The 25,464-nt window shown below is 42.3% G+C and overlaps 1 protein-coding gene across 2 annotated transcripts; it reads left to right on the top strand.

Moving 5' to 3' along the window:
• The first annotated feature begins 1 nt into the window (after window position 1).
• LOC135919644 (angiogenic factor with G patch and FHA domains 1) lies at window positions 2-21,880 on the top strand. Of its 2 annotated transcripts, XM_065453535.1 has the most exons (9): window positions 2-587; window positions 1,964-2,083; window positions 2,317-2,445; window positions 11,444-11,728; window positions 12,686-12,787; window positions 14,777-14,995; window positions 16,215-16,336; window positions 16,871-16,970; window positions 21,580-21,880. In XM_065453535.1, exons 1-9 carry the CDS (start codon window positions 216-218, stop codon window positions 21,739-21,741), a joined length of 1,611 nt encoding a protein of 536 aa, XP_065309607.1. In that variant the 5' UTR covers window positions 2-215; the 3' UTR covers window positions 21,742-21,880. The 2 variants fall into 2 exon arrangements, with proteins under 2 accessions (XP_065309607.1, XP_065309682.1); XM_065453610.1 differs by lacking the exon at window positions 11,444-11,728 and having other exon boundaries at window positions 5-587.
• The last annotated feature ends 3,584 nt before the right edge of the window (window positions 21,881-25,464 follow it).

Here is a 25,464-nt window from a genome sequence, read left to right as displayed (position 1 = left end):
TAGGATCACTAGCGCTTCTCGGCTGCGCAATGTGTCATTTGCGCGTGGTTTAAGCAAAGTTCTTGGTGGTTTTCCGCGTGGGATTACTCTGCATGCTGTAATCATCTCATTATTAACTGTGACGCTGCATTTTTTTGCTCGAGCTAGTCTACCTGCACGTTATATAATCTGACGAAACTCGCTGCGTCGGCGCGAAGTGGACTGGGAGCGTAGAAATGGGCCAGACAGAGTGCGTCGACCATTTCTTGGAGAAAATAAGCAACCTAGAACGTCAGCTGTCCATCAAAGAGCACATAACTAGGCTAGAAGGACACATGTCGCTGGTCAAGGACTTGCACGACAGTGCCACCCGCATCGAAACTGATGTGCGATGGGTACTGGGGCAGCTTGCTATTATGCTCAGTGACGTAAAAATAAGTGCTGGGCAAGAGGACGCAAAGGACGCTGTGTTGCTCGACCTGGCGTTGGTGGCCAAGGATGGTACCGGCGACCGCTGCTGCCCGTGCCAGTGCCATGCAAAGAAGGAACCGGTACCATCAAATAGTGGTGATGGCACTCAAGACTGGAAACCACCAGAGGGTTCAAATGTGAGAGCCATACACTAGTTAACTTGACTGGCTTTCTGGAAAACTTGAGTTTATTTGTGTGTTGTGTAATACGAATGCTGTCATACGTTGTTTAACGGATAATGGTTGTAAATATACGCACCTAGGCCGACGGAAGATTGGCGGCATTTGCTACACCCGGCGACTGTGCTACCGCTACAATCACAACTGTTTAAGAAACTGTTGCAGAGAACCCCTCTTTCACAGCCCTACGGGAAATGCCAAATAGGGTACACTTTCACGGTAGAAAACTCTTTTCTACAATACGATGAACAACACATATCGTCGTTGTTAAAATGCCACACCACCGCCAATGTTGCAGCAGGAGGTCCAACCATGTAAAGTCACACTGATTGTTAAGTTTGTTGAGTATGCAGATGATAAAGTGCCAGAGTAAGCTTGGCTTTGATAAACTTTCTTGTGCTCAATTCATGTACAGACTAGTTGCATCAAAACACTGGTATTTGCCAATGGATGGCTATTTTGTTAGAAAAATCCACGCAAGATTTATGCTTGAGTAGAGCTTAGTTGGGCAATTTTATGCATTGCAGATATGCATCAAGTTAAGTGTGAAGTTAAAGATTACAGTACGAAGACTCAGAGGTGCATATCGGTTGGTGCTCTTCTTATAACTCTATGACATTAGATTGTTATGTGATCATTTAGTGCTAAACTTAGTGTACAGTTGCATGCAATATGAACTGCAACACCGGTCCCATGGCCGAAGGGGCTCCAAGACTGCACAGCAGCTCTGACGAACGAAGCATTGGTGTAATAAATACCAGTAATTACTACCATGTTTAGGTCTGCAATCTTTCATATGTCAGTGCAGGCCTACAGTATTGGAGAGCCTTTGACCACAGGACAGCTCATATTGTGCGCAACTGTACTTCAATACTTGCAGCTAAACATGAATGGTGCAACTACTTGAACATCCTACATACACCTTAATTATTAAGTTGTCTAATCACTTGTGCTAGCAGTTAGACATAGCCTCACCTCATGTTTATCTTATGCACTCACTGACTTTGCTCATGATGAATTTCTGGTTACTAGGCTTACAAAATTTCAGTCCTGCAGGAGGCTAATAGGAAGTGATTGCTATAACTGCCAATGTAAAATGCCACTTATGCAAACCACCAAAGTAAATAAATATGCGAGCAACACTTTTGAAATTAGGTGGTTACATAAGGCAAGGCCTTCTAAATCACTCTCTCCACAATAATACAAAACTGTAAAGAAAGCATCCTTCATAAAAAAGAAACAACTTGCGCATTACAATTGGCACCATTATTCCACTTTAGCCTTACACCATTCTATGCTAATGCAGGTGTGTTACTGTTTCTATTAATGCGCAGGTCACAGTAGCAGATTTGGTGAAGGCGGCAGCACAGGAAGCTGTTGACTCTACTGATTATGTTTTCAATGAAGAGTATCAGATGTACTACAGTGTTTCAACAGGTTGCTACTATGACCCAGTAAGTCTTCTGACAGGACCTACTGCATAACAATGCTACATTTATAGATTGCTTATCAACACACATTTAAAAGTGTTGATTTGTGCACAAAGCCTGTCAGTATAGTGTGTATAATGCGATATAGTTGGCATATAGTACAAAAATATGAGTGTAGTGCAGGACACATGTCTTCTGTTTTACCCATACCTTCTAAAACATTGAAGTTAATTTGTTTCTTTTTTTTTTCTCCCCAGTCGACACAGCTTCTTTATGAGCCAACTTCAGGTACCTACTACCGCTACAATGCAGAGGCAGGAAGCTACGAAGTGCATTCTCAAGTACAGCCCAGCAAAGCACGCAAAGTTCGGAAGCCAAAACGCAAGGTTGGTTGCTTTTACTCCATATGTACCTTGCTTAGGTTTAGGGACCAGAGGCAGTGTGCTCACCAGTAATGCATTTTCATCTTCTACTGTCAGGTGCATGGTTGCTGGCTACTGAATTTGGATTCTTCATTAAATGCTGTGTTTGATAATGACCGACATTTTCTACTTTGGTAAAACAGCTTCTACTATGAATACTGTGCAGGCAAGCACTAGAAGACAAGGACTGTACATGAAGTACATGTAAAGACGCATACAGAGTTGCACTAGCAACTGAAGTTTAATCATCATCATCATTTATCATCATCATTTATTGGTCCTTAAAGACCCCTGGAAGGGGCATTACATAAGGGGGGGAAACATTGAACACAACAACGCAGGTCACTAGCAAACATTGTCACAATCAGTGATCAGCAGGGTATATACAGAAAAAAAAAGAGTACAAGAACCCTTTAAGCATATACAAATATAAAAATAGCAACAGAGGCAAGCAGAAGAAGACAATAATTTCCACATCATGTTTTTAAATAGGATGTCAGCAATTGCCGGAACTTAAATGGATCGCGTTCTATAACAATATGATCTGGTAATGAATTCCATTCTTCAATTGCAAGAGGCAGGAATGACTTGTTAAATGCGTTAGAGGAGCCGTGCAGACGTAGAATGCTCATGGAGTTGAAAAGACGGCGTGATGTTCGGAGAGGTGGTAGCAGAAGAGAGTCCCGAAGCGAAGGAAAACAGAAGTATAGTTTATGAAATAATGCCAAACGGGCGATTTGTCGTCTGTGTGTCAGAGGCTCGATGTCAAGCGATAATTTTATATCGGTAACGCTGGAGTGAGTGTCGTAATCGGATGAAATATATCGGGCTGCACGGTTTTGAATGGCTTCTAGGCTATCGATTAGATAAGCCTGATGTGGATTCCAAATTGGGGAGCCAAATTCTAGTTTGGTTCGGACGAAAGTTTTGTAAGCTAGACTGCGAATAGAGGGAGGGGAGAAGCTGAGGTGCCGTCTGATAAACCCAAGTGATTTCGATGCATCAGCTGCAATCTTCGCGATGTGCTCGGACCAGGTGAGTTTACTGGAGATGTGAATTCCAAGATAACGGTAAGATTCGACTTGAGAAAGGGTGGTTGAGTACAACGAATATGCGTAGCTGAGGTTAGTGCGCTTGCGTGTTACCTGCATGTATTTACACTTTGATACATTCAGCTTCATTAGCCATGTCGAACACCAGTCTTCAATTCTGTCCAAGTCATTTTGAAGCAATAACTGATCGTTGGATGTGGTTATGCGGCGGTACAAGACGCAGTCATCTGCGAAAAGACGAATGCTCGACGAAATACTGGAAGGAAGATGATTTATGAAGATTAAAAACAAAAGTGGGCCGAGCACCGAGCCCTGCGGGACACCAGAAAGAACTTCAGTTGTGGGCGAATGAACATTATCGATGACAGTGAATTGACAACGACCGGATAGAAAACAACGGATCCATGTTAATATCAGCGGATCAAGACACAAGCATGAAAGTTTGGCTAAAAGGCGCTCATGGGGTACACGATCGAAAGCTTTCGAGAAGTCGAGATATATAACGTCCGTCTGAAATGAGGAATCTAAATTTAGGTGAAGATCGGTTGTGAAATGGAAAAGTTGGGTTTCGCAAGAGTAACCGGGTCTGAAGCCGTGCTGGTTTGGAAAAAAGAAGCTGTTGGAATCAAGGTGAGATGCAACTTGTGAATATATTATATGCTCCAGTAGTTTGCAAGCAATGCATGTTAGTGAAATCGGTCGGTAGTTAGAAGGATCAGAGCGGTTACCTGCTTTAAAAACCGGTACTACTTTGCTCAGCTTCCAGTCGTCTGGAAGTGAGCCGGTAGCAATCGATTGGACGAATATTATTTGCAGAAACTGGCTTGATATGTCCTTGGTGCATTTCAGTATCTTAGACGATATATTATCCGGTCCAGGGGCGCTGGAAACTTTGAGCCTTTCAATAAGTTTTATGATACCATGTGTAGTGATGATAACGGGCGGCATCTGTGAAAACGGAAACTCAGATAGGGGAAGGGTATTAAGGTCGGTTCATTAGTAAAAACTGAGGAAAAGTAAGAATTCATTACATCACTGCGTTTGTCTGGTGGAACTTCAGAACCGTTATTGCTAACCAATGAGATGTTATGTGATGACGTAATGGCGGGAGTTAAAATTTTCCAGAATTTTTTTGGATTGGAGCGAATAATGTCCTGTAGATCCAGATGATAAAATTTTCTTTTTGAGCATCGCAAAAGTTTTGTGTAATCGCGAAGACAACAGAAATACTTTTCCCAACGCAAAGCGCTAGCCGAATGCTTTGCTGCTCGGAAGAGTCGTTTCTTTTTATTTGACAGTTTTCTGAGGGCATTAGAAAACCAGGGTCTGCTGGCATCACCTCGAATGCAAACAAGGGGTACATATCGGTCAACGAGTGATAACAATTTTTGTTTGAAAAGCAGCCAATTTTCATTTACTGTTCTGGAAGTGGAGGACATGCGGAAGTAATGAAAAAACTTGTCCAGCTCGATGATAATATTCTGAATGTCAGCCTTCTTATAGTCTCGTATATATTTGACTGATGGTTGACGAGTAGGGATGGGTACGGACAGTTTGAATAATAAGGAGCAATGATCGCTGAAACCGGGAATGCATGATAATGACTGAATGGATTCAGGGTTCGAAGCAAGAACAAGGTCAAGAGTATTGTTTTGGCGGGTTGGCATGTCAACTATTTGTGTAAGATTAAAGGTAAGAACTAAATTAATAAACTCTTTCGATTGGCCACTGTGCGCCGATAAGTCGAGCCAGTTAATGTCAGGGAAGTTGAAATCGCCACAAAGTAAGCACCTCGCGCGGGGATAGCGGGCCTGAAGGTCCAGTAGAATTGAATACAAATGGTTAACAAATGAAATGTCGGCGTCCGGGGCACGATAGCATGCAATTAAAATGATTGTACTGGAAGGCAGTGTTAATTTCAGAGCAACAATTTCATGATTACTGATTGGTAAGACACAGAAAGAGGGCACACTCGACCTCACGAAAACAAGCACACCACCACCCCTCCGCCCCACTCTGTCGCACCTGTACACCGTGAAAGATCGCACACCGTGTAGCAACTCATCATTCGAGATATCAGAAGTTAGCCAGGACTCAGTAAATATTGCTATATCTGTACTGCTATCATTTAGGAAGGCTTCAACAGCGTCTTTCTTCGGCAAATAGCTGCGAATATTGGCTAGAAGAACCGCCAAATTATGACAAGTCGGTGCGAAGTATCTCCCGCAGGGTGGCTGCGGTCGGGGGCGTGGCGGCGACAAGTAAGAGGGTGACGGTTGCTATAATTGCACTTCCTGGACAGAATTCGTTATCAGAATTCGTTATCAGAAAGAAAGATGAAAATTACTGTCTTACTGCTGCATTCAGGAAGCATGTTTCTTCATAAATAGCAAATGTACTTGCACTCATGGGATCTTTATTGATTATGGCTTTTGTTTCTGTAATTTCTTGTGTACATTTACATTTGTGGGAGTTGATTATGTTTCACTTCGAGGAAGAAACATAATATATCCACAGTCATTGCAATATACTGATATGTGCCCATCTTTGTAACGCGTCACTTTTTGCTTTCACTCTTTTAGCTGGTGTTTTGTACAGTGGCCTCTTTGTTCTATGTATTTTCGGCCACATGACAATGGCACACCATACATCACTCCTTCCACACACAGAATGGACGAGCTCTGAATGGCTTCTGGCATCATTTCAGCATTTCACAGTTAGGCTCAGTGAGAAAACAAACAGGGTCTAGGTCTTCTGGTGCTGAAAAAACGAACTTTACACTGACCTGACTGCCCACTTTTTTAATGCAATTATCATTCTTAGGATACCTCACCTACTTTTTCATATCTGTGCTGGTATCCAATCATTTTTCTTTCACGTCAACTTAGGTTACTGGGTACGCACCCCTGGGTATGTGCCCCATTAACATTTTTAGGATCCTTCACACACATCACAAGCGGCTGTAGCCTAAACAGATGTTTATAGTGCTGCAACTGCTACTGTGCTGTGTGGTGACGGTATACGGTGACAGTATTTGACTGTGATTGTATGTCTATGCTCCTTTCTTTCTTTATCTCTACTTTGCTATCACTTTACCTCCCCCTTCCCTCTCTCTCCCCAGCATAGGGTAGCAAACCAGATCTACCCATCCGGTTAACCTCTCTTCCTTTCCCCCTTCTGTCTCTCTCTTCACACACATCCCAGTATCTGTGCCGGCATCTAATCGTTTTCCTTTCACATTAACTTGGGTCAATGGGTACGTATGTGCCACTGGGAACAGGTCACTCTTCAGCGACAAAAAAAAAGAAAATCCCTTAAAATTTCTTGAGTTCTGGGAGGAATCAAACTTGTGTCGTACATAGTAGACTTCTGTTAATTCGACTCCAGTTAATTCTATCCCAACCAAAGGTCCTGGCTGGCACTTATGCATTTCTATGGGCCTGAAATTTTGTTGCTTCAAACATAAGATTGGCCTTCACTGGATAATTTTAACTTGATGAGTCGGCATGCACGAGCGTGACCTTTATGGTGATCCTAATAGCGACATCTTTAGTGGCATCATGTCTCGGCAGAGCTGAGGGGAGTGTGAATGCATTTAACTCTAGTCATTTAACGGAGACTTAATGTAGGAGATTTAACATCTGTTCGACATTATTTTTCAACTTTGGACACATAGAAAGCAGGCACGCATTTGATTTAGAGGCACCCGCGGCAGTGGCTTAGCGGTTATGGTGTTACACTGTTAAGCATGAAGTCACGGGATCAAATCCTGGCCATGGCGGCCGCATTTTGATGAGGGCAAGATGCAAAAACGCTCGTTTTCCATGCGTTGGGGGCACACATAAAAGATCCCACATGGTGTTCAAAATCAATACGGAGTCCTCCACAACGTGTGGTTTTGGCACGTAAAACCCCAGAATTCATTCATTCGTTTGATTTGGGGGTGTGTTATGATTGGGCAAGTACTGCCAAATTAATGAGTGGTGTGTTTTGTCTTTTTTTTCTGCATCTTGTTTAATTTGACCCACCAGATAATCCAATCAGTTTTGTCAGCCACATCAGAGTCGAATCAACGGAAGTTGACTGTATATTGAGAGACTTGCCACATGCGGAATTCCACAGGGAAGTGCATGAGAGGAGCCCGGCTGCAGTAAATGCCTCAACCATGATGCGTTTTGGAGGTAGCAATAAGGTGTGTTGCTACATTGCTTCAATGCTAATCACATTAACATCAACAGTCATACTGAGATAGCGTCTTCTGGGATTTTTTTTTCAGTCTCTGTGAAACCTTGTGCACATATGGAATGACCACTAGCATCAGCTATTTCCTCGATGCGCTTGTGTGGTTGCTGTCCGAGTTTCATACTTTTTTCAACACTTTACTTGTGACACAAAAGATGACAGACAAATGCAGAAGTAACATAGCCAAGGTGTAAGTTTGGAAAGGAGGTGGGAGAAGAAGCTTGCTTAAGAATGCAGCAATAATCCGGTAGGATCACTATGTCCACATTCAGACTTTACAATTTAAGTTGGTGTAACATATTTTAAATAATAAAGTGAATGAAAGCACAAGACACAAGACAGTAATTTGTGTATTCCTTAGTTGCCTATCTTGTGCCTTGTATTTTTCTGGAGTGCAATATTTAAATCAGTAGCAACATGTACAATCGCTGTGAGTATGAATGGCACACAGATGTACGAGCACGAACAAATTATGAAAAAGTTAGCAGCAATTACTATGTGGTTCTCTCGTAACCTGCTAACATTAAATATTGACCTAACAAGATATTTTACTTTCATTCCCGGAGAACAAGTCTTGGTTATAGTTTGTTGAACTTGCACGTTACTAACAACCCCATAGAGTGTGTTTTCACATTTACTTGGGTGTTGTAATGAGAAATTACACTGCAGAGAATAGATTAAAAATGTATGTAATGCATGTTTGACACTTATTTAAGCGAGAAGTTACTTTTAACATAACATACTTCATTTCTTTTATATTGTTAAACTTCATCCACACCTAAGTTACCGTAGTGAAAAATGGGGCTTTATTTACATACATTATGTACCTAGCGCTGGTAATGCAATGAGAAAATTGCACTTTGAGAATTATAGTAAACCCTCATTAACTCGAACTCGGGTATCTCAAAATAATTGTCAAGTCGATATTTTTTTCCTGGCTCGGTGTTGGTTTTGTGTATTTTTCACCTCTTGAAATGCTCTTGCGCCAAACTCTGGATATCTAGAAATCTCGACTGCAAAAATAGCGGGAAAATGTCATTACCCAAAAGTCTCCATACTTTGTGCGAAGCTGCAATATTGCCAAAGAGAGACAGGACCAGAAGTTTGTAGCGAATTCCGCTTCTTTCTATGCCACTCTTATCATCTGCTGATCGTGGCTGAGTGCGATCGCATTGATAACACGGGCAGACTGCTGCTCTGACCCCTGACAAAGCATGATGAGCTTGAGAATGTACCTGTGACCACCGCAACATGCATGCTTACGTATGCGCAGAGGGTCGTCAACATACTTATTCACCATGCTCTGCATTTCTATGTTTTTGTATTCGCACTCTACGCCAGCTGCATCGAACGTTTGGCATGTTCTTGGCATTTTCTCAAGTAACAAGTTCAGGGCTGTGATTCTGTAGCGATGGCTTTCCTAATGCCATTTTTTATCACACTTCTTCAGTAGTCTTAGCAATGCTCCGTCAGCATTATTAATTGGGTAAGGCAGCCGAAAATGGTGGATGAAAGAGTTACATATAATCGAGTGGAAGGCATGGCTACAATATTGTGATCCCGTGGCAGTATTCTCGGTTAATTACATTTTTGTGATACAAGCACTTTTACTATATTTTGCATCGCTATAGGCTTTGGACATGTAGGTGCCTATGTGCAGCAGCGTTTGCTTGGCTCTGTGCAAGGATCGCTGTTGCCTGTAGATGCCCGTGTCGGTGTTAGTCACACAATATCTTGCAAAAGTTATCTACCGAAAATACCTCTCATAATATATTAAGATTTTGTGAGAAATTTAGCGCTATGTACTGGCACCTATTTTGAAAGGGTCTGTGTGATCTATATTTGGCCAAGGGCTTATATTTTCATGAATTCGCTAATGTCGAAACTACGCTCATCTCATAATTTTTCCCAGTTTTTACAATTTCAAGTTAACAGGGTTTTAGTGTATAGATTTTTCTTCTGCTCATTGTCCAAACACTGAATTGTCTGCACGTGCTTGAATGTTATTGTTCATGTGTGAGGAAAATTATGCATCAGTTTTTTGGTAAATGGTATAGTCAACACCAACTTTCCATTACCCTTAAGTTCATTTTCTTTACTAATGCATAGCACAAGACACACAGCCAGTAGCAACATAAATCTCCCCACCTGTAAAAACACATATGACAAAAGATTAATTAAATCCAATGGCGCTAAAATTGGGAACTCCATTCCACTCGAAATAAAACTTGCATGTAGTAATTTCAAATTTTCATGTAAATTTTATTTCTAAAGTCTTGTAGTAATTAAACTAGTAACGTGAATACTGTTAAGTCTCATATCTTCATACCCGCCGTGGTTGCTCTGTGGCTATGGTGTTAGGCTGCTGAGCACGGGGTCGCAGGATCGAATCCCGGCCTTGGTGGCCGCATTTCGATGGGGGCAAAATGCGAAAACACCCATGTACTTAGATTTAGGTGCACGTTAAAGAACCCCAGGTGGTCGAAATTTCCGGAGTCCTCCACTACGGTGTGCCTCATAATCAGAAAGTGATTTTGGCACGTAAAACCCGATAATTTTTCATATCTTCGTGTCCTATCTCTACCATGTTACTAAATGCTTTCAACAGGGATCATTTGTAATATTGAATGCATATGCACTTTGTAGTCTCTTTTGTATGTTGTTCATAGTGTTAATGGGTATTGCAATTCAGTTAGTAAGTACACCTATTTTATGATTCCTATTGCAGTCTGTGTTCTTGAGATTGTGAAGTCACAGAGAATAATTTTTATGATCACTTATAAGTAACCTATTTTTTACATTTCTGTTCATTCATCTGGCTTGATGACCATGTGTGTTCAAGTGAACCGATAATTAGCCATATAGGCTTACGGTCCAAATATTTATGTGTTCTTTTTGTTTTTGATAATAAACTCCCATTTTATTGATTGGTTAAATGGCGTCGGACACCAATGCCAGTTGTCACCCAATTTGCACTTACCAACCTGACCTTGCTCATATTCTGAAAGCATGATTAAACATATGTAAATTTGTGTGAGTGTAATCCTGCATTATTTATTAAAAGGTGTACTTATTTCATGCTTGCACACTTCTGGTAGAGAATGTTTTGCCACTTCTCAAGCACTATGCATGCAAAATACTGTAAAGACTTAGTTAAAAAAAAAAGACCTACTGAAATGTAGTACAGGCTGAGCAGAAAGTAAACAAAACATGCTGCTTTCACGTGCACATTGTGCATGCCAATCCACTCCAGAAACATGGCTCCTGAATAGACCAAGTATGCATGACGATGCGCTTAGGGCTTATAATTGTGTGTGCATGCTTTTCTTTCTTCTTTTTTTCTTCTTTCTTTTAATACTTATTGTACAGCATAGTGAGATGATTCTGTAGTTGTTGTGAGGGTGGACAGCATGAAATTGATGTGAATGAACACATAAAAGAACAATGCAAGGATTACTCAGCCAAAACAGGTAGGCATGCAGCACAATTAACATTATCAAAGGATTCGTTCCTTAATGTGATATCTGCTTAATATTGTCCGGAGAATTGAACAAATTCATTTTTGCACTATCATATTTGATCATAAAGACAATAGAACCAAGCGTACAAAAGAACAGCAAGCAAGTCGTTATAGTAGGCCACTGCAGAATACCTACTGCTTCCAACAGCGCAAGAAGCTCGAGCCGAAAGACGAGTCAGCTGCGGAGCAGTCTGTGGAAGAAGGGGAGGTGGAAGACAGCTGCACCGACGAGAGTGCCAGTGCAACCGACGAGAGCAGCAGCGCAGATGAAGAAGATCCTGCCAGCCAGCAGCCTCCGTGCATTCGTCTTGTACTAAAGGAGCCACAAGACTTGGTGCAGCATAGGCTGTACTTGGTGACACTTCCAGGCGCCACTTTGGGAACCCACGCTGATCATGCACTCTGTCTTCCCAATGTGGACAGCGTAGATGAGGCATGAATACCTATTGTTTGAGATATTCTCAGGATTTCTTTGTTTTTGCCTGGGCACACTAGTTGTCTGCAGCAAGTACCATGATGCTGTTCATGACGGTGGGGGCACCAGTTTGGTACGTCATAATAGAAGAACCCCAGCCGATTTATTTCCCGTTTATAGATGAGGCCACCAGTGGAAGGCTTCTCTTCTCATCAGTTGCATCGAAAAAGCAACAAAGCATACCAGGGAACAAGGTTACTTTACCTTAGTTAACAATGGTACATGGTTCTTCAGTTATCAGTGTATTTGCTCTGTAAATTCTCTTTTTTCCTTTCTTTCTTTCTTTCTTCTTCTTTTCAATTTTTGTTTTTTTAATAAAGAATCTTTAAAAAAATGCAGTGATTTTTGAAGAAACTAATGAACAGAAATTCAGAAGCCATCATGTGTCAGCATTATATCTTTCTGAATAGGTTTGTGTGCTTTAAACCTGGCTAGCTTATATGTACAGGCACCGACAAAAGTTGTATACTCCGTGCTGATTGCTACTGCAGCGGCGTCGCTCGGCATTTTGGCGAGCTGAAGCACGAAACATTGACACGAGTCAAGCGACATGCTTGCAGATAATAAAGGGCACCCATTGGCTGTCTCGATCCCAGATGCTGCCTGTAGATGGCGTTGCGATGCAGTTTGCCGTTGCTCCAGCTCCTGCTGCGTGGAGTATACCACTTTTGTCGGCACCTGTACATCTTCAGAGCCAAAAGAAATATTTTAGCCTGAAAAGTATGCTAAACTACAATATGTGAGGACTAGGAAAGGATGTCTTGCTGTAGACATTTCATTTCGCTTTGCCACTATTCTCTTGTAATGTGTGCAATATGCTCTCCATGGTCACCTAGCGCCTGTTTTCCTCACACACTTGTCGCAAGGCATCTACAGCATGTGGTACTAGCCTAAAACAGTCATTTTGTATTCCAGACTCATGCAGAGCTGCGCTATTCTGAAGATCAAGGGGGTTACCTGCTCAAGGATCTACAGAGCCAGGCTGGAACTTCATTGAATGGCGTTCCATTAGAGCAGGTTTGTTTAGAGCAAGTTTGCTACAGAGGACTGATAGTATAATTTGTTTTGCATAGTGTGGAAACAGTGCCAGACATGAAGCATTAAGAAAAATGTTGCAGTTTTGCCCAGAAGCATAGATTGCGACGGCAAATTAGTAGACAGCTATATGAAGAAAGCATAATGGTTTTATCAGCCGTACAAACTCGTTAACATTGACTTGCTAATTAAATTAACAAGCATGGTGTCAAGTGCGCACAAGCAAAGAGAAACACATCTCACTCTGTGAGTGCAAACACTCGCTGTCAAAACGTTGGCTTGAGGAAGAGCGGCAGCAACAGCAAGTGAAATGACATTCTTGGTGCTTCTCACTTCAACGTAAACTAAGCGGTGAGAACACAGCACATGGGAAGCTATGAGCCCTCGGCGAACCTAGACTACTCGTCGCAGATTGCTTTCAAGATAGGGCTCGTATGGCTACACTCAGCCAGGTGATACACAGCCACCACTGGAGTAGAAAATGTTGCCTAAATGCATGTTTAGCTGAACACTGTAGTAGGGTTAAACGGACTTCACTGAGACAATCGGGGCTGTACTGCCATCGCTATTGAACAGTATATCAACTTGTAAATTGTGGAGCACTGTAAGAATGTGTTGTCACAAAGAAGCAGTTGATATTGTAAGCGTGGGGTATTCTTGAGTTGAAGGATGCTTGCATAAGAAAGACGTGTGTGAATTAGCTGATAAGTAAAGGGTGTGAGTACAAGTAGCTGTTCTTTGTTTCATTAGCTACATTGCAGATGCTATATATTTTTCATTCAGCTGTATAAATGCCCAGTTTTAAATCAGTGTACTGTCTTTAATCTTTCCTTTATGCGGCATGTATGGTGCTGTTTCTAAATTATTGTCCTTTCGCCGTTGTAGTGTGCTGCCAATGCCACTTTGGTGGTCTTGCAGAACTTGTTTTCAGAGCAATGGCTCTGTTAGAGTTGTACACAATGTGCAATTGGCAAGTAGGTGTAGGGAAAGGGGCAAAACACTTAAGAGCAAAGCTTTTGACTCATGTGAGCGTGTGCAGGTCGTAGTTGGTATAGTCTTTACAAGTAGACTGCTCTGCAAGCTAAATTTTCTAGGGTTCTTCTTATTCGTATCTGCGACTTGAAGAACTTTGTTGAGTTGATGGCCCTTCTAATGCAGCCTAAAGCTTTCTTTGCCATCTGTGCCATGCGTTACTACCTCTGGAATGGTATAGTTTTGTAGCTGATGCCAAATTCAAAGTTGAGCACTCCTTTTTTTTTTGCAAATTAAATATTTTCTTATCCCCCTAATTTATCGACACTTATTCTAATTAGCAGAGCAATTGTACTTAGGAGGAATAGTCTCTGTATGCCTTAAAGCCCAACACATTTATGTTTGTGGTTCCACATATATACCTAGGGCTGGTCTCTCCAACGATAATCAGCATGAGGGACCTGTGCTGAGGCTCTTCATAGTTATGTGGCTGTCATTATTTGCACCTTCATCATGGCTGCACATAAATTTCCATCATTGGTTGAGAATGGCAAGGAGAGGGGCTGACAAAGTGGGAAAAGAAGCACCTAATCACATGGCAGCATACCTGTCTGGATTGCTGTTTGATACTAGAAAGTGAAGCATTCAAAAGCTGGCTGGCCAAAAAAACTTTTCAGGTGAGTGTTTCTCAGTGGTCCCTGCAGCTTTCAGTAAGTTGTCTGCTTACAAATGAACTCATCCTGGGGTGTCATTTAACACATTGGCAATTACTTTATTAATTCAAAATACAATTAATAAGTTCCATGGAAAAATACTGATGACTAAGATACACACAACTGGTAGCAAGGCAAAGCTGCTTCTCTTTGCTCACAGTTCCGAATTATTTCTTTAAAGATGGTGTTCCCTTTTATTTGACACAACCTTTCTAATGGTGTCATTACAGTGTCGTAAAGGAAAGCCATGCCATTGTAGTCACTGTGGCTGTGTTGGTTGTGGCAGGGCCAAGAGTCACTGGTGCAACACATGGACAGACTGAAGCTGGGCTCAGTCCATTTGGAAGCACACATACACAGAGGCCACAACACGTGCACTCGCTGCGAGCCAGGGCTCATGGACTCTCCCTTGGAACAGCAGGAGTCACAGAGGGCCCCATCGCCCAGTTCCGAGGCCAAACGTCGAGCGCAGCTCAAGAAACTTAAGGCTAAATATGGTCTGAAGGTAATTTTCAGTCGCTAATACCTGTTGGTCGTTGTAACTGATATGTGTGGATGGTATACCTGTTATTCACTGATACCTGTGGCACGTTGTGCAGGGACTGCTTTCTTGCTCACTGCGTATATCTATGCAGGTATTTATATTCGACTGAAGAGGCAATAAGCAAGGATAGAGGAACAAAAGCTTTGTCAGTAACAAATTATGTGCTTATAATCTCATAGTAACTATAATGGGTTATAATATAGCAAGAGAAGACAAAATGTTGTTGGATACCTGTGTCCAGCCTTTTTATGTCACATGCAGTGCTTTTCTGGCTGACTTTTCTTTGCCTTTGTATATACTTTCTGTGGCTACCATGGCTACCATGGCTACCATGCTTCTCTGCAGTAGACTGCAGATTTGCTGGGCAAGCACTGCAAAGGTTAGGACAGATATCATTAACTGGTTCCTTCTAGCTAAGTTCCCTACAGATGCCATTTCATTGCTTGTATGTATGCAGTAGCTGAGAGCACCGCCAGCATGCTCAAGAGCCTTTGAAGCAGCATAAAGCAGTGGTCCCAACAAACTTATGCTTAAGACCTTTTCAGTCTTCCTTAATGCACTCACAACTGCAGTTGTTCCTGCAGAAAATTTGCCTTCTAATACATTTAGCAGCACTTGCTTGTGCAGCACTTTTTCGCATTGAACACTTATTTATATCCTGTGCCATAGGTCATGTTCTGGCTTGTCAGTTGCTTGTGATGCAGTAGAACTAGTGTACATGTTCTTACACTTTTAAACAGTGCACATTCACTGGTTGAATTATAAAATCACTGCCTGCCTACCTTTTTTCTCTCTTTAAGCATGAGGAAATGAAGATTTCGCACTTGCTGATTGGACATAAATTCAGAAAAGCTGTAGTTTCATGTGCAGTAGTCTAAACTGAAATATTTTGAGAAGATGCTTTCAGCAGTTAGCATAGTGTGCATATCTTTACATTTTTCTTGCGCATTTTAGCTGTTAGTTCATTTTGTTTTTGTTTTTTGACTGGAGAAGAAAAGCTAATAGTGTAATCTGAAAATACAAAGGCAGTGTTTTGCAATGGTTGCGTTTCTAACAACCATAGAGCGTTGCACTGGTAAGCAAGCAAGAAAAAGACGACATCATCACAATACAATTCTCTTGCTTCAAAAGTATGCAAGTGTAAGGTCAATGTTTGTTGCTTTTTGATGCTGATGCACAGGGCATGGAGTATGTTGCGAGGAGTCCACCAAGAGGTTATCAGGATCGTGCTCAAGAACGCAGAGAAACTCGTGGAAGCAACTTTCCTCATGAACGGGACTCAGAGCCAGCGAGTGTAGACAAGTGCGATCATTTCTTTTCACTCTTTGCTCCTCTTTAAGCATGTGGGCCATTAACCTGAATGTCACACTGTTTCACTCGTGCTCCTAGATAATAGTTCTTTTGATTACTTTATGTCTAGAAGAGAGTTACACATCAACTACAATTGAGTTCATGTGACTGAACACCTGATAAGACAGAATTTTATGGATGAGCTTTTTCACTTAAAGGATGCCTAGAAGCTAGTTACATGGATAGGAGACTGCAGTAGAGTGCCTTTGAGTTAAGCTCCATTCTCTGATAAGCTGAGCAGTTAACAATCTTTACTCGGCGTATTTCTGCTAAGCTAAATCTCTGATAAGACTGATTTCCAGGTTCCCTTTGTCTTTGGCTCGGAGAGAATCTACTGAGATGTCACCTTGCCATTTACTTGGCCATTATTCTGGTGGAGCATGTGACAGTGTGCATTGGTTCCAAGGCTGCTTTGCAAAATATGTGCACCATGTGTGTTTACTACCATTTAAGCTCTGACTTGTGCTGTTACATACTTTTGTGCAGACCATTGCAACAAGACAACATAGGCTTCAAGCTGCTGCACAAGATGGGCTGGAAAGAAGGTGCTGGCTTAGGAAAAAATCAGCAGGGAGCCACTGAGCCTGTGAGTAGTGTGTCCTAGGAAAACACTAAATCAGAGTATTAAGTTGAGCTATACCAATCAACTACAAGCCTAAAATACCAAATGCACAAGTTTTGCCAAGAGCAGAGCCAACAGTTCAAAAGAATGAGCAGAGCGTAAACACGTAGTCTGTGACGTCACTGGCACTACTGCGAGCTTGTGGAATATACAAGAAATGAAGCAACTTCTTTCTGGCAAATATACCATATCTTGAAAGAGTAAACTGCTGTTGCTTCAAAGACTTGCCCCTCATAAATGCTTTGTTTGTCAGCTGCGGCCTTTTTCTATTTAGTGTCACCTTAAATGTACAGTAAAATGGATTTCAGTTTTCAATGTTCATTGCTGAACATGTTGTATATTAAGTCAGTGCTGAAATATACTACCCGACTTCGGAGCTCTAATTTATTTTTCAAATGTGAAAAGGAAACAGATGGTAACCTTATTGGTAATTGCTTTGAAGCGCCTTACGAAGAGTGAATAACACGTGTGATTAGTTTATACCCTCATATTTTTCTAACTTTGCCAAAATTCATTGCATACTTATGTGAGGGGCTCCCATTTCATATTTGTATCCATGAAGCTTTAAAAAATTCGAAGTTGTGGCACGAGACTTTTTAAGGAGGATGCTGATCAGCGGCAATATGTGGAATTCGCTCCGAGTGCATTTGAGTACTTTCTTCTGTAGTACACAATTGAAACTTAAGATGGTGCCAGAAATCTGCTCACCAGGAGGTGAATTGAAAATGTTGTAATGAGCCACAGCATAGTCTGACGTGCATGGAAGCCAGGACATTTACGCACTAGAACGAAATAATTTTTGTGGGCTGGTATTTTGCTTGGAATCTGGAGATGACACTAACCTCAGACTCCAGATTCTCACATGCACTTAAGAGAGACTTTCACACGTACTCATGAGAGACTTCAAGAAGGAAGGCACCTTTTGCCAAGTGATTTGCATGTGCCTGTCTAACTCAGTTTTAAGCAATGCTAGCTTTGCCAGTATAGTGTCACTGGCTAAGGAGAAGGCATCACTTTGTGATGCTTGCATGTGCTGCAATTAACGTCACACAGACCCACTGTCATTTTGTAGTTTATTACTCATGATCATGAGCAGAAGAAGTACAGCACAAATTTTTCAGCCATAATTTTTCAAGAATTCTGCACTTAAATTAGTGCAAGACCTGCGAAACATGGCATGGCTGCTCTAGATACAAATTTTATAGAGCATACAAACTGTCAAGCTGTTTATTGACAGGGTACGCAAGGAATGAGAGGTCGAACTTTGTGCAGCAATCAGAGCTGGCCCCGCGCGTAAAGCGCTGGTGACGTACGTGACTGAACGGCATTTCTTCTTCACTGTATATAATATGCTCGAGATATGCCTGGCTAACTGGCGGTTCTTCTTTGTTACAAAACAAAGATATATATAATATGACATCCCATTTAGCGTTGTTTCTAGGCTTTACTTATGCTTAATTTGATGCAAGCGCTCATTTTGTTCTCTGTCACTATTCAACTTATGATGCCTTAATGAAGTCAGTAAAACTTGTTATGGGGCCCCAATACCAGCGGGAGCACTATGTCAAGTAACTAGTACTTGTATAGGACACCATGTCATGACTGGATGACTGTAAAGGCAACTGAAGTACAGAGTAACAAGCAAGCCATAATATTCTCCGCCATTTGACCTGGCCTTGAGGATGGGGTTGATCTGTAGAAAAATTATATTCCTCAAGCAGACTTAAACAAGAACAATGTGAAAGCAGGAGCCAAGATTTTAACTGGACTTGCCTTGAAAAAGGTCCACTTGTCGAAATGTGTTTTCTCAAGCAGACCTAGTAACGTATCCTGGTTGCATCCTCCCCTTGGTCATCACAAGTGTGATTTGTGGAGTATGGGTATGAAACTTTCGACTTGCCATTCATTCATTCACTATGATAACACTATGATAATACTATACTATATAATACTATAATTTACTATGATAGTACTTGTTTCTACAAACCAGTTTAGGTTTCATTACCTAGGGGCGCACATGCACCATGATACATCGACTTGCTCTGTCTCTATGATCCCTCAGCTGCTACAAGCGTGTGCAGCCAGAAGAAATGTGCATAGCACTCATCATTTCTTTTATAACCACATACCTAGCCTAACTACAACACAACAAATTTTGCTTTATGCCATGATGTCACAGTCATGTCAATGATACAAGGTCTGGCATTTTGAGACATACTTTAGCATCAAATTGATGCATAAGCATTTCTCAACCTTTATACAGTAAAATCTCGTTACTACGAACACCACATTAATGAACGTTTCAGATTTACGAATTTTTTTTAAATCCCCGCCAGAATGCCTATATTTTCAATGTAAAAACTTTCAGTACTACAAATTTCAGATTACCGAATATTTCAGAATAATGTACATAATTTAATCCCATAATCACCAAGAGGCTTCGTTATTATGAAGTTTCATTGAAGTTTCGGTACCGAATCCCTGGGGCTTACACCTATCATCATCACCTGCAGCAGCAGCTGCCATGCGCTGGGGAACCCGTTTCAATGGGTACAGCCCCAGCAGCATCGGCACCAGCTCGAGCGTCGCGTATTGTCATGTTCGAACTCTCCTACTACGTCATAGGCCTAGCGTCACCACGTTGATTGCGATCGGCAGGAGCTGCGAAGTTATCGGTGCTGTGATTGTGTTGTGCAATCGCTTTGCTGACAATGAGTTCTCCTGGCCCCCGCGCTAAAAAGAAGCGACGCCAGTTTTCGCTCAAAGAAAAAGTGGACATAGTGTCGCAGCTGAATGCTGGAAGAAAGCAAGTCGACCTGTGCAGGGAGCGTGATATTCCACCGTCAACAATGGCAACGATGCTCAAGGATCAGGAAAAGATAATGAAATTGCATCAAGAGTCACAGCTGGCTTCCTCTAGAAAATGTTTGCAGCTTGGCAACTACCAGAACGTCGACGACACCGTCCTCACGTGGTTTAAGGATGCCAGACAAAACAATCTACCCTTGTCAGGCCCGATAATTCAAGAGAAAGCGCTACAGTTCACGGCTGCCTTGGACATCTCCGGTTACGATGCAAGTGCTGGGTGGCTTTACCGCTTTCGGCAAAGGAATGGCATTACGTGGCAGGTTGCCTGTGGCGAAGAAAAGGCAGCAGATGCCGAGAGTACAGTTGCCTGGCGGAGTGAGCGCTTTCAAGAGATCATCGAGTCTTTCTCTCCAGGCGACGTTTTCAACCGCGATGAAACTGCATTCTTTTATCAGTTGTTGCCTGATAAAACAATGAACTTCAAAGGTGACAGGTGTAAGGGCGGAAAGAAATCACGTCTCCTCATATCGGTTCTGTTCTGCTGCAACTCCACGGGCACGGAAAAACTCAAGCTGCTACTTGTTGGCAAGTCTGCTAAGCCGCGCTGCTTAAAAAATGTTGTCTTGTTGCCTTGCGACTACCAAGCCAACAAAGATGTGTGGATGACGCGAGAATTGTTCACTCAGTGGCTGCTGCAGCTCGACGACACTATGAAGAAGAAACACAGAAAAATTCTCCTCATCTTTGACAATAGCTCGGCGTATATCATGAATATGCAATTGTGCAAATTGAATTTATGTCCCTGAATGGTACTTCTTTGCTCCAACCTTTGGACCAGGGCATCGTCAGATGTGTGAAGGCCAAATTTTGGAAGCATCTTGTGCAGTGCCTCCTGATCAATATTCGACTGAAGCTGCCCACACAGGTAAACATCCATCAAGCTGCAGAAATGATTACAGGGTCGTGGTGGAACATGAAGGCAAGCACGATCAGCAACTGATGGCGAAAGGCAGGCCTTTTAAAGGCTTTACCTGCACCACAAGACTGCGAGGACACAGAGGAGCTCAACCCAGAACTGTGGAATGAGCTTACCGAGAAGCTCCCTGTCGATAACACAGTGACCTTCGATGATTACATAGGCAGTGACAGCGCGGCAGCTACATCCACGGAGCTCACCAACAAAGACATTGTGAATAAAGTGCGTGAGCAAGAAGATTGCACTAGTGACGAAGACGATGCCGACACTGGATCAACACACGAAGAGGAAGAGACTGTTTCCAGCTCGGATGCTTGTTTTTCTAGAAAAGACCCTATCATTCCTTGGGCGCTGTAAAGATGTCCCCGATGACGTTCAGAGGAAGGTGGAGGACGTGGAGACGTTCGTCCTGCAGCACTTGCTGTCTACTCGCCAGAAGATTTCCTCATGCAATAAATTGTAGTTAAACTGTGCCCAGTGTTCTCATTTATTATTTACATACAAACATGCGCATCTGTTGCAAAGGCATGTAATTTTCGTTGTTGTGTTACATTACTGACATGAAAATATTGGTTTTTCAGTACTACAATAATTCAAATTAACTAATTAAATTTGGCAGTTCCGCAAAGTTCGTTGTAACGAGATTGTACTGTACTTGCTTAGTCTAATTGTTATCCTTCTGTGAAGTGAGTGGTAGCGTTTGTACAACTGAAAATACGTCTCACTGTCCTTTTAAGCTTGAGAAAATGGAGGATGTCGTTTAACAGTTGCACAACTTCTGGATTGCAGGTCAAGGTGACCTCCAGAAACACTCGCAAAGGTTTGGGCCACAGTGGTCCCAAAGTGGAAGACCAGCGGAGCCACATTCTCAACAAGACACGGGAGCGGTATCAGGCTATCGCTGAAAAGGAAGCCACCACTGGGTTGAGTCCAAAACAAGAAAATACTTGACGTGCCTTAGCAGCATACTGCACGTGTTGTTACTGTGAGCCTTTTAATTTTCGGATGGAATTGGGGGGGCTCTTACATATTGTACACCCTTGCAGTTTTTACCAATAAAGTATAAATTTAAAATTGGTTGAAAGTGACAGAGCTCACATGTACATGGTGATTGTGTATATAGTGCATGCGATGAAAATAAGTGCTATGGTGGAAGGTGCACATGTGTGTGTTTCAGTTATTATAACGCCCGCAATCTTTTATCCATATTATAAGATGAGTAGGTGTGGAGGTGTCTTTCCCATCAATCACCATTCATGCAATACTTAACGCAGAAGCGCATCTTTCCTCAGCGCTTCTGGCTCCCAGTCTTGTGGTTTTTTGCGTGCAAGTACCATACAGAACATAACTGCTGCCGTACATAAAAGAGCAACAAGGCTCAGTTGGTTTACTGTTAATTGGTTAAGCTTGTAAAAGATATTGTTGCTTCCATGTCATGCTCGTATTAGGCTACTGATATTAGTCTGACAGAATGCGCAGGGCATGTTATACTAGTATACTTGGATAAACATAAGATGCTTGTCATGTGGAATCATTTTCTTAAATACATTAATTGACGTCATATATCATTGTTACTTAAGCTACGACAGTTCACTGTAGTAGATTTAAAATTATGAATGTTTGAGCAGTACCCTTAGCTGTGATGCAGTTGTAGTGACTGTACAAGTTGCAACACAGCAATATGAAACATCTATTAGATTAATTACCCATCCTACTGCAAAAAGACTAAAGCAAAACAGCATATATGCAGCAAACATTGTGCACATTTGTTCTGTATATGCATAGCTTAGCCTTAGACATGGGTCAACCAGTCCTCGTGAACATAACCTGGTCACAACTTGTCTAGAGTAAGCTTGTTGAGCTGTCATAATTTTTAAAGGCACACTTCAAGCTAACTATGTGCCATTATCCGCACTGCTATTTCAGAGTTTGGGAACTACACAGCATCTGAGGGTTAAGAAATTTCCACACCCTCATCAACTTGAAATAAATAGGTCTGTTCGATTCACCTGCATCGCCTGAACCACTTGACGAGGTGCTGCACCATGCCATTAGTTTCTATGGCACAGCAATGGCACCCGCTGAACCACGCCGTTAATTTCGAAAGGTGCAGGAAAAGCGCAGGGCTGGTTCACAATTTTTCACTTCCCTCCCTACCGACGGTGCCAGCCTAGTGTAGACATACAGGTGTGAAGCAGCAGTGCAGCAGATGATGCAGCGTACAGGTCTAAGTGTCGTTAAAACCCTACTTACGTGCATCTGTTGTGTCTGTGCAGTGCTGGGTCTGTTTATGTGCATTTTTGCACATGTGTACACTAGCATGTTGTGTGTATATTTGCCATAGCGCATTTAAGCTGTCCGTGCTGATCAAACCAACACTGTTTCAGATGGGAAAAAAATACACGTATCCATCAATATCTAAGTGCTGGTGGCTTTCCTGTATATTTATTGATCTCTAAAACCAAGCTGAAAAAACTAAACAAGGAAAATATCCTGCTTGTTCGACCACGAAAGCACAACAAGTTCAGCTCAAGATGTGCTATTATACTGGGTGTTGCTCTTAGAAATGTGCTGTCGGGTTTTCTGCAGTATAGGAACTGTTGCTGTCTGTTGTTTTTAATATTGTTACGCTAAAGCTACAGAGAGAACGGAAGAAGAGGAGAACGAAGTGCGCTTGTCTTTGCAGTGGCTCGGTGTGGGCTCAGCCCCTTTTCATCAATTCATCTTTAAATAAACGCACCCCATCGTAACAATATAGAACTCCTTGGAAGCAAACCATATCAGCGGTTCAGGACCCGTCACTGTGCTTTACCCCACCTCTCAAACTTTCGCGGACGGCACGCATTACACGGACAAACATAAAGCCTGCACCACATCTGCGTCTCGGCATTCGTTTTCCGTGTTGCACTGTGCCTGCACCGCTGAACTCAAGCTCCACAATTTCTGAACTTCTCATGCCTCGCAGTGAACTGGTTCACAATGATGCAGGCATATTGAATGCACCTAACGTCTGCACCCGGTTGAATGCTGATTTAACAAACCTGTTGCCATTTTTTTTTTGTTGTTCATATATATAAGCCTGTAGAATGCCTCTGGAAAACAGTACTGCACATCATTTCTCTCACTTTTACATTGCACTATCAGTGCAGTGAGATTGTAGATTGCATGAGCACTTATGCAGCCTCTGTGAGAACAATCCTCATAGAAGTTGCAAGCAAAGTTTCATCGTTATGATATTTGCTGGCCTGCAACCTTGCAACCTCATTGGCAGCCACATGAGGCATGTTCCAGTCGCACTCATGGGGCACTTAGGAACCACTAGCAGGCCAGATGCAAGCCCCCGTGAACTAACAGCAACAGCTGAATCAAGCTGGAACTATTATTTTGATATTAACTATATGGACACTCAAGGGGCACTCACACCATCACCATCGTGCTGTCCTGGTATCGAAGGCACATGCGTGGCCTGAGCATGCTGGATTAGAAGGCCTCCAGAGATACACAGTGCATTTGGCTGCAAAAGTTACAAAGCCAAGTGGCCACACTGTTGAACTCTGCTGACTTGGTTCTGCCAGAGCCAGGCCAGGATTCTACAGCTGTGAGCTTCGTACACACACATGGGAATTCTTGCCAAAGAGCTGTGTGCATACCACACCTGGTAAGTACGCTGGTCTGAGCAGGACAAATAGTAAACGTCTAGCGAAATCGATTTAATTATTTCATTGGGCACCAACAAACATTGATGGTCTTACATTGGCCCTATTTCGTGCATTATCGCGGTGCAATGCCTGCGGTGTTGCTGCCGACAACCATAACACTAGTATTGTGGCATGCCAGGACGCCGAGATGCTGCTGTAGGTCTCATGTGCTGTGTTGCGCCATGTTGCCTCCACGTATTGTTAGAATACCATGTGATGAGCTTGAGTGCAATGCTAAACCTTGCCACTGCTTTCAATGCTTCGCCTTTGAGCAAAACTGCCAATTTTTTTTTTTTTTTCGCTGACCTTTGTAACAGTAATGAGTCAGACATTATAATAAACAATAAGTGAGGCAGGTCTTTGCAAGTAGTTTCTGTGCACTAGTGCCATCGCAGTGAAGTTTTTATGTATGCAAGCAGGTGTGTTATTGCACCTTGACCCATTTGCACTTAGGCAAATGAATATTGCATGATAAAGGCCATTCTGGATCATCATGATGCTTGTAACGTGTAATGTGCACATGCTCCGTTTGTTTTTAGGCTATCTCATGAGGATTTGAATGCTCCCTTTTAGATAAGTGTAAGTAACTAGCCCAGGCCCCCCATTTCTGGGCTCTAACCTTCATGTGCTTCATTAATATAGCTAGATGCTGTTTTGGTGTATAGCGATTAGTACTGTAGCCTCTCTTCTAGTATACTCGTAACAATGCAGACGCATTGTGTCAGTGCACATTGCACCTTTGCTGTATTGAAGAGTACAATGGGAGGGTGCTGCTGGAAAGTCTGTGGTCTGCTCTGCTGCAACCTGAAGCCCTACATTAGTTCATATGACAGCATTTGCTATCATTTGACTTGCTCTATGTATGGAGATGAAGCCACTTGGCTGCAAACATAGATAATTCTTATAAACAGTTTTACCTATCTCATCGTGTTGGACCTTATGACAGCTTTATTTCAAGCACAGAAGGAGGGTACAG

This window comes from Dermacentor albipictus, chromosome 1, assembly GCF_038994185.2.
Source record: "Dermacentor albipictus isolate Rhodes 1998 colony chromosome 1, USDA_Dalb.pri_finalv2, whole genome shotgun sequence".
Lineage (NCBI taxonomy): Eukaryota > Metazoa > Arthropoda > Arachnida > Ixodida > Ixodidae > Dermacentor > Dermacentor albipictus.
Note: the sequence above shows the minus strand (reverse complement) of the source record. Positions and strands in the feature narration are given on the sequence as shown.

Excerpts from the sequence above, each read along its gene's own strand:
- LOC135919644 (XM_065453535.1), top strand. The coding sequence starts at position 216 with ATGGGCCAGACAGAGTGCGTCGACCATTTCTTGGAGAAAATAAGCAAC. Across the intron at positions 2,084-2,316 it reads CAGGTTGCTACTATGACCCA|TCGACACAGCTTCTTTATGA; the intron begins GTAAGTCTTCTG and ends TTTTCTCCCCAG. Across the intron at positions 16,337-16,870 it reads GAGCCAGCGAGTGTAGACAA|ACCATTGCAACAAGACAACA; the intron begins GTGCGATCATTT and ends ACTTTTGTGCAG.